The sequence below is a fragment of the Notechis scutatus genome, chromosome 1 (assembly GCF_049901735.1).
Source record: "Notechis scutatus isolate UNSWTSFEM ecotype Mainland chromosome 1, rNotScu1.2, whole genome shotgun sequence".
Classification (NCBI taxonomy): Eukaryota; Metazoa; Chordata; class Lepidosauria; order Squamata; family Elapidae; genus Notechis; species Notechis scutatus.
In genome coordinates, this window is record NC_142009.1 from 99,448,338 (window position 1) to 99,458,345 (window position 10,008).

At 38.0% G+C, this 10,008-nt stretch overlaps 1 protein-coding gene across 2 annotated transcripts in view; it reads left to right on the plus strand.

Moving 5' to 3' along the window:
* TBC1D32 (TBC1 domain family member 32) overlaps nt 1–9,791 on the plus strand; it is a 94,669-nt gene extending 84,878 nt beyond the window's left edge. For both annotated transcript variants that reach the window (XM_087972643.1, XM_087972648.1), the window contains 3 exons: nt 168–308; nt 5,579–5,767; nt 9,048–9,791. In XM_087972643.1, coding sequence (XP_087828769.1) covers nt 168–308; nt 5,579–5,767; nt 9,048–9,167 — 450 coding nt within the window. In that variant the 3' untranslated portion in view covers nt 9,168–9,791. The remainder of the gene's footprint in view (nt 1–167; nt 309–5,578; nt 5,768–9,047) is intronic.
* Nucleotides 9,792–10,008: the final 217 nt, after the last annotated feature.

Genomic DNA, 10,008 nt, shown 5'->3' on the forward strand with positions numbered 1-10,008 from the left:
TTGTCAGGTATTATGGTGGACGTTTCTGATTTTTCCTTGAACCCAAATGATTCCTTTTGAATTCTTCAAGAACTGAGCCAGTCTGTGAGTAATAGTAACAAACTGCTCCAATTGCTGTCTAATAAGGAACCATTTTGTGTGTGTGTGTGTGTGTTTCCAATGGTTAGATACATCTGCCTGTGGACACAGCAGCATCTGGCATCCATCCAGTCTACTTCTGCAGTGCTCACTATGTTGAGATGTTGCTGAAAGCTGAGTTGCCACTTGTTTTTTCTGCTTTCCATATGTCTGGATTTACATCATCACAGGTAATAAGAAAAAATAGCCGGAGGGATTGTCTTAAATGTGCCACTGAAAAAGACTTTTACATAACTGTAACCAAAGTGATACCCTTTTCAGTAATGTAATCCTATAATGTTACTGAGTTCAAAGGACCTTACTCTTTTTTAATAGTAATTTTATTAAAAAAATACGTTTGCAATGATAAAATCTAATGCAAACTAAAAACAAAAATAAAAAGTAGAAGGTGCAGAAAAAAATTGAAAAGAAAGAATAAGAATATAGTAAATACAAAAAGTAATGATATACAGAAATGACAAAAACATATATAAAATACATCATATTCCTCCCATATTCCATCTCTTACCTATGAACCAATCCTTAAAACTTAATTTCAGTCCTGATCATCAAATGTCCATTCAGAATTACTAAAAATAAAAAATACCTATTTTAGCCTTGATCAAATAAACTGACTTCATATTACTTCTTTTAACAATCTTGGTCTTTAGTCTCTTCAAATAATGTCCTAGAACAGTGATGGCTAACCTTTTTAGACTCCTGTGCACGCTAGCGTGCCAGCACCCGGAAGGCAATATGCGTGGGGGGCACATGCCCCCTATGCATGCTCACACGTCTTCCGCACCCCTGCCTCTCACACATGTGCGCCAGATACCCGATAATCAGCTGTTAGGCAGGCAGCGTGCATACATGCGCAGTAGGCCTGCTCTGGGTGAGGGCTTGCATGCCAGCAGTAATGGCTCTGCATGCCACTTCGGGCATGCATGCCATAGGTTTGTCATCACAGTCCTAGAACGTGATTTCTTTTCATTTTTTCTTCGTCCCTTCTCACAAAATTCTTCAAAGCATTAATAAGCCTCTCTTGTAAATCCAAAATTACCCAGGTCCTCTTTTGATATATTACTTGTAGGTTTTCAACTCGGCCTCCACCAAAGGAAGCCCCACCATGTTTTTTGGCAAAAACAAATAAGCCCTCCCACAAAGCCCCATATAAACAGGAAATGGGGGAGAGCAGGGGGCTTGCGTTAATAAGCTTTGTTGCACCGGATGGTGCTGCCCGTGGTGGGGCCTTCCGGGGACCTTTCCCATTCTTTCTTCTTTTTTTGGCTGCCTGAGAGGCTAACTCCCGAGCCGGGGGGTCGTGTCTGCCAAAGACGCAGGCGGTCTAGAGCAACGGGGGCGAGGAGCCGCCAGAGGGCCGGCCCCCGGTCCCCCCTCCCCACACCCCCCCAACCCCCCCCCCCCCCCCCACCCCAACCCCCCCCCCCCCCCCCTCCCACAAGCACTGGGGCCCCCGCGCCCAAACCCCCCCCCCCCCCCCCCCCCCCCCCCCCCCCCCCCCGGGCCGAACCCCACCGCCACAACCCCCCCGTACCACTATGTATTTTTACATACAGGTTTTAGGTATGAAAGCATCAACTGATTTCTTTTGTATATCCAGTGTAGCATTTTTGTCATATGATTCTTGTAGCCTGTCATCTTTAAATACATTTTCAGATCAGGCTCAGTCTGATCTGATAAAATTTGTTCTTCTTCCATAGCTTATTTTAAATGCAGTCTATCTAGTAGAGGCAACTTCTCAGTCCATTTTCAAAAATATCCTTCAGTTTATCCAGTGTTAAAATATTTTGCTTTCTTCTGAATTAGTAAGTCAAATTTAACTGTTCTCCTTTCATTGTAATCTTTAGTTTCTAATTCTCTGTAGTGGAAAAATCCCATCCTATCATGTTATTTTTAAAGTATTCAAAACAAAAACATGTTTCCACAAAAAGGATTCTTATAATTAATTCCAAAATCTTATTTCAAATCCACCTGGACTCTTACAGTCCATTTGATATCTTTCCAAAATGAAATTTGCTTTGTTATTTATTCCAAAAGAAAAAAAGAATTAAGTCCTTAAACTTGTAGCTAAACTTCTTTTATTAAGATAGAAGAAAACTTAGCCTGCTATAGCAATAGCATTTAGACTAATATACCGCCCCAGAGTACTTTACAGCAGTGATCCCCAACCTTTATGCCGCGGTATCCCAACCTTTTTTGGCGGCCCGGTACCGCATCAGCTGGGCCGCCATCTTTTTATGAACCAGGCTTCCGTGAGCTTTCTACCCGGAAAGCTCACGAGGGCGCCGCCATCTTGTTTTGATGAAAAGTGCTTCCGGTGAGCTTTTACCTGGGAAAAGCTCATCGGAAGCACTTTTCATCAAAAAAGATGGCGGCGCCAGCAAACCAGCTGCCGGGTAGACTTGTTCCATCGGTGGGACCGGGCGCGGACGAAAGGTTGGGGATCACTGCTTTACAGTACTCTGGGCGGTTTACAATGTCATCATATTGCCCCCAACAATCTGGGTCCTCATTATACTGACCTTGGAAGGATTGAAGGCTGAATCAAACTTGAGCCACTCAGGACCGAACTCCTGGCTATGGGCAGAATTAGCCTGCAATACTGTGCCACCACGGCTATAAAATGTGTTGATCCAAAAAGTTCCTACTAATTGAAAAACAGTTTACGAGCAATTTCTGAAAATGATAGGAGTAGGAAATATTCTAACTACAGTCAATACTTTCAAAAGGATACTGAGTTCCAATACTACCTACTCCTATCATTTTCAGAAATGACAGCATTTGAGATTGCCCAAAAGTGCCCCAGACAGTTGTTCCTTGTGAGGAGAATAGCAGTCTCCTGTGGGTTTAAACTCTGGGAGACTGCTATTCTCACAAAGAGCAAGTGTCTGGAGCACTTGTGGGCAATCTCAGATCCTCTCCTTGTCTGGAGAAGAATTACAAAGAGCTGGTCTTTGTGGTTCTTCATTCAGCTGCAGTCATCAGATCCACTTTTAACAGAACTGTCATTGTTTCTCCATTTCTTTCTCAGAACTGTCAAAAGAGCTTACTTTCAAGTAAGTAAGTTTCAGTTTTAGAGCTGAAATCACTTTATGCCTGAGATTGTAGGGGAACCTGAGCTGGAAATTATAAAGAAAAGAACAGTTGTACAATAATTTGCCGAATTATTAAATATACATGTGGGCACGGTATAAATTAAGCTTATTTCTGGTGAGTAATCAGCAGGGAAATCCAACTGTGAGCCTCCAAAGTAGCATTTTTTTGCTTGCTTGAAAATTAAATATGTATCATAGCTGAGGTTTTTTTTGTAATATTTTGCTATTACAAAGCAGCAGGCAAAATTAATCTGCATTGTTTGAATCTCCCTTTCTCTGCATCCTTCTAATATATTCATATCCTGATCTATGCCCACCTCAGCCCTAAAATGTCTTGCAGAATATATCCTATGAACTCACTATACTATTTATATACAGAATGATTAGTTACACTGAGATGCAAGTATGCATGATTAACGTTATCAGGGAAATTATGGTCTAAAATTGAGTTAAATCAATATTAGGTTCCTTGACAACAAATATATTTGTCACGGTGTCATTTATTCTTATGGGTTGGTTTTTTCCCTTTCCCTTTTTGGTAAACCACTCTTAACTCAAAATTTATCTGAAAGTTTCTTTCTGCAGTCAAATTAAAGTATTACTTTTGGCTGTGAATATGTAAGGCTGATTAACCAAACAGCAATAGGTAAAGAAAATGTATTAGAGTTTAAATATGGAAAAGAACAATTATTAAATGTGTTCTTTTTAAATTAGTTTTTAAGCAACTGTTTGTCAGATTTATTGAAAAAGTATAGAACTCATCTTCATTGAATGAAACACATGTTAAACTGATACAAATGCTATTATAAAGATTCCAAACAAATAATGTTAGCATAATGTAGAAGTTTTTTGTTCTAGCTATGCTTTAAAGGGATAGTAACTGGTTTTTATGCTAAGGTCTGTGTTTGACAGAAGGGAAGGATGCCGAAAATTGTAATGTTGTTGTGGTTCATCGACTGCCAACAGAGATGGCAGATGAGTCAGAGGAGATGCCTGGGTTACCATTGGGTTACCATTGGAGCCGGCAGAAGGCTCTGAGGAGCAGGAGGTCTCAGAACCACTGCAGAGCCAGGCCCATCTACTCAGACTCAGGCAGAGAGACAGCTGTTTTCGGTGCCTGAGCTGAGCAAGGGGGAGGAACAGCTGGGCCCTGTCCCAGATGTGCATATGCGCAGAGAAGTGTGGAGAGGAGAGCAAGGTAGGACTGAGTGCCAGGGCCAGCTATCCAGGAAAAGAAGGAGACGTTAACAAGCCCTTCCCTGGCTGGGATATAAGGAGGAGGGGTGTGGGAGGCATGGTTGTAGGAGACATCCAATCATGCTCCAGGAGAGTTCCCTCTGGTGGATTCCTTGCCAGGATTTCCTTGCCACTAACCAGGTTGATCAGGACTTTTTGTGTTGGGATTGAAATGCTAATTGAGGCTCTTTGCTGGGAATTCAGAGACTGTTATGGCTTGTGAATCACCTACAGATGTGTGACCTGGACCTTTGTCAGTGAATGTCATGTATTCCTGCCTTTCTAAATAAAAAGGGGTTTCTCCTCACGAGTAGGCTCTTGAGTGGGGTTCGTGAAGGCTGGGTTAGAACAGATGCAAATGTCCATGCAAGCCTGCTCAATGGCAAAGGAATCTGTGTGGACAACAATAAATGCAAATCACAGAAGATGTGCCTCCTACCTCTGAACATTATAGGATGGCTATTATAGGGAGCTGTGCCTTCTCTTAAAAGTAATGGGACAACGTAGATCCTACCTGAGCCTTTAGATCTACCTTCTCATCTACCTTCCTTCAAAACTTCCTCTTAGGACCTACTTGGTCCCTCCCTTCAGTCATTACTAAGGCTTTTCTGAGGAAAAAAATACACACACACATATATTTTCATTATTTATTTATTTGATTTTTTTTATCCTGGTTTTATTACTTTAAAAGTAACTCAAGGTGAATATATACTATATACTTCCTTCTCCAATCAGTAAAGGAACATGAATTATTTTCTTTACATTCCTGATGCCTTGTTCTCTCTCTCACCTCCAGGAAAATGGGGATGGGGAGGACAACCTACAAGAGAGAGTGAGGGAAGGTGGTATTTAAACAAATTACTGTCAGTAGAGATATGGCCAGTAGGGAAAAAATATTTCTTTTGGAAAGAACCTATTCTTGACTAAAAAAGAGTAAAAATACTGTGTCACTATAATTGGATTGGATTAGAATGATCCACATATGGAATGTTTAAATAAGACTTAAATGAATAGTAGATTACTGAATTGGTCAGAAATGTTAAACTTGTACTATCATAAAATACGATGAAGATAATGATGATGATGGGTTTTTTAAATTATTGTTCTAGATCTGTCAGCAGTGGCTCACACAATGTTTCTGGAATTATATGGACTGGAGAGAGATCTGTCATTATATTGCTATTTGTATTTTCCTTGGCCCAGATTACCAGATATATATGTGCATATCTGTGTTCAAACATCTACAACAAGAAATCCTTCAACATACCCAGGCTCAGGATCTTCAAGTTTTTCTTAAAGTAATCACTTCTTTATCTTTTTGCATGACTTGGACAGTCTTTTGGGGGATTGGTGTCCATCCATGGTTGGGAGGGTTCTGTGGTGGAAAATGGCCGAGTTGATGTTACCAATTTTTTTTCCTCAGTAGATTAAGGAAAGCACTTTTTAAAATATTATTTGGATTAACATCTTACAAATGTTTTGGTTTTTTCTTCCTTTAAACTTCCTTTAAGCTATTGTTCGGTTGCTGTCTTTGGCAATCAGGCCAGAGGGGGACTTCAAAAGGCTTGTGAAAAACAGGATGCCCAATTCTCTTTTTATGGTTTACAAGACTTTGAAATTAGTCATTCAGAGACATCAAAAGCAAATGTTTTATAATGGTCATTTTCAGCTGGTTAATTTTTACTTATATGCTTCTCTATTGACAAAAAGAAACATATCAGTGCTTCACAGAAAAAAGTGTATAAGATATCTATATCACGTGGCACAGATTCCTGTTAGTTTATTCTACCAGGAATGAGCTATAGATCCAAAAGCCAAACATTGTGACTGACAGATATTGAATCAAATTATCTCCTTGTGGAATTTTGGCTGACTCCATTAGAAATAAAACATTGGATTAAATAAATATTTGAACTTCTGATCCAACAAAACAACTTTTAATGTTCCTAATGCATTTAGACCGTGCATCAACTATGCAAAGAGAGGGTGTGGTACAGAACTGATAGAATTTTTGTCATCTTTTTTGTAAAGAGCTCAACCACTTGTATGGGTATGGGTGTGTGTGGAAGTGGAGGTATTGGTCTGTTTATTGAAGAAGAAAAATCACAGGTCAAACACTTTTTAAAAAATAACTGGGTTAAAAAAAATTGGAAAAATGTTTTTTTTAAAAATGGAAAGTTACATTTGTATTTATACTGAGTATACAGTATGTGTCTGTATACATATAAATGTATGCATGGACGTATGGAGAAATATCAATATCCCTGTTCAGAATTTCTGCCCAGTTTGATGATTGTGGCTAACCAGTAGGACTGTCTCAAGAAATTAGATTGAATTGGACACTCGGTTAGTGCTCATAGTCTAAGACAACAGCAAACATCTTTCATAGGGTTGCCAAGCCATTGGTTTCAATACTGAGCATTGCTTTAAGGGTGACTTTACCCTTTGTTCGATAACTTTATCAAGAATGTAATTTGTACAGATGGAACTTATATAAAGAAAAAAAATTGTTTGGGTGGGGAAGAGATGATTTCTCTCATACAAACTACATGGTCCATCCTTGAATGCATTCTCCTCCCCCTTCCTGGAATGCACTGATCTAAGAATTTCCCAACTGATTTTCCTGGTTTTTTTCCATAAATTCATGCATCTATAGAAAATAATTTCATTGAGCAGGAAGTGGTTTGTCGCCCTGAAATAGATTGGGCAGTTTTGTATACCCCTGCTTGTAAGAAAACTGGCTTTCAGATTTTTTTTCATGTTACAACTGAAGGTATTTGAAACTGGAATAAAGGCTGTTAATGGGAAGATTTCATGGAAATCTGTGCATCTGGTTAAGAATTTTCAAAACATCTGGTGAACACCTTGAAAAAAAAAATATGGTCAGGCATTTTGATCATATTAGAAATAGTGAACCAGCCAAGAGGAATTCCCTTACCTAAGGACTTTTCTTGAGCTCATGTATTGTCATCAGATGATATCAGGATTGAACAGAGATTTCCTGTTCCATAGTTCATTCTGCTGTGTCAATATCAGCTCAAGAAAGGAATATGAGAGGAGATACTAATTTGTAGGACTATTGTCTTACCAAGAGCTTTTTGAAAATTCTACTTTAGTGCTGACCTATTCTAGAGAAGAAGTCAATATATAATTTTGATGATTGTTAATGTAGGTAGTATATTTTTTCCTAATCTATTTTCTCTCCTCTCCTCTTCTGAAAATCAGTTTCCTAATGTGGGAATGTATCTTTTATTATCTTTTAATTAAATATAAAACTAAAATTCCAAGCTTGACTATTGTGTGTGAAAAATAAATGACTTTTGACATTTTTGATTAGTCCAATTTGATATCCAGTATATGGTAATATTTTTAAAATAAGAAAAATCAAATTAATTGTTAAAGCACATTATCAAGCCTCTGTCTATCTGTAACAGCCTTTTCATATGAGTGCCCAAGTATTCTATTAATTTGGTATCTTTGACATTAATTTTAAAATACAGTGGCAGAATTTATAGTTCTCATCATGTAATAGGTGACAACATACCAGAGCAACTCTCCTTATGTTAACATCTGATGACAAGCTGTCAAGATTTCATAGTTCTTAAGATACAGAGGCCAATTATAGGTCAAAACTTGCAAAGCTCTCATTAAAACGTACGGAACACAACTGGGAGGAGCAATTTTTATAATCTGTAAGAGAACAATATTTGAAGAAAAAGCCTAGAATCCTGATTTAATTGACTTGGTAGGGTTGACGAGTCAAATCCACAACATACTGATTCCAGCTGAGGCTTAATTAAACCACTCTGGATTTAGCTGGTTAGGGATTACACTCTTAAGAATATAATATTTGTATTAAAATAAACAATGCTAACTATATGAAAACAAACCAATGCATCATTAAAATGGCTATTTAATTAGCTCTAGCTCTGGATAAGAACTGGTTGCAAATGAGCTTGTCTATCACTATCTTAAGCCACTCAGCCATCTTCCCTTTTAATGGAATTCAGATGAGCATTGTAACAAAAGAACATCTGTATCTATGTTGGTGACTTCCATTATACCTTGGTTTTGCATACAGATTTCCCATGCCTTATTGAAGCAAGTGACTGCAAACCTGTCAGATAACAGGAATATTAATTGCTTTATGATTTTAGGGAACAAAAACTTTCAGAAAGGAAAATAATCCTGCTTTACCTATTATACCACCGTTTCTAAGTTTTACCTATTATGCTATTGATTCGAATCCTTATTTGTTCCTTATTGGAAGTCTTGCATAGTTCCCTTCTCTCTCTCTCTCTCTCTCTCTCTCTCTCTCCCTCTCCCTCTCCCTCTCCCTCTCCCTCTCCCTCTCCCTCCCTCCCTCCCTCCCTCTTCTATAGGACCGAAAGGTCTAGCTTTCTCTGTTGATATAATGTACATTTAGCATGTTAAACTTTCCAAAGTACCAGGTAAATATTAATAGGAAAAAATAAAATTAGCTAGTTTTGAAAAATAGAATTCCTTAACTTAATAACACATTATGTGGTTTTTGTTTTTCCCTCCGCTAACAATACTTTTCTTCTGTACAATGTGCAGGAAGAAGCACTCCATGGATTTCAGGTGAATAATTATGTTGAGTATATGGAAAGCTTGGCTCAAACCTACAGACCAATTCTATTAAGAGACATGAGGAATATTGGAGTGCCAAGCACGTAGATCAAGCAGATGAGCACATCATTTCAAATTTTACTTATGTACTTTAAGGGGACAGTGATTGTTTTATTTCCTTCTCCATAAAAAATGTATTCATTGTAGCTATCCTTGCAGCCAAATCAATAAGGTTTTTCAGCATACCATTTTCACAAGACAACATCCTCTAAATTGGATCATCTGAAAAATAATGTGTTTTTTTAGCCAGGTGTCATTGTTTGTTTACACTTGGTTTCAGAAATTAGTTTTGAATTACTTAAATGTTCTGTTTATATTTTCCAAGAAGCAGTGTCTACACTATTAAACTTTGCTTCCTAACATTTCTAAATTGCTGAAGGTTCAGTAGTAAGGAACAAGAATGTGCACATAACTTCTGAGCGCTGCAAAAATTAGCTTGGGAGGTCAAAAAATAAAATATACTGAGTGGTCCAGTTTGAAGTGTAATGAAAGATTTGTTATTGGTTTTTGCTGTAAATATTTTTTTAAAAAATAGTACTGTACACTCTAAACCATTTACTTGAAGTTGTAGAAGGGAGTAAATTAACACTTCTGTAGATTTGTTAATACAAATGTAGATTTTATTCTGCTTTATTGAAACTAAATGTAAAAAAATAAAACTTTGGGAACATACATGAATATTGATAACATGTTTATTTGATCTTGAGTTATGCTCTCAACAAATCTGTTGAGAATCATTATTGTTGGAAGAAAAATCCATCTGGTTCACTTCCAAGCACTTCCAAAGGCACTGGAGATAAAATGGAGGCTGGAGGCTGATTGGAAAGAAAGGTTCTCTTCATTGATGAAGCAGAACCACCAACCACATGTGATTCTGGGCAGCTGACAA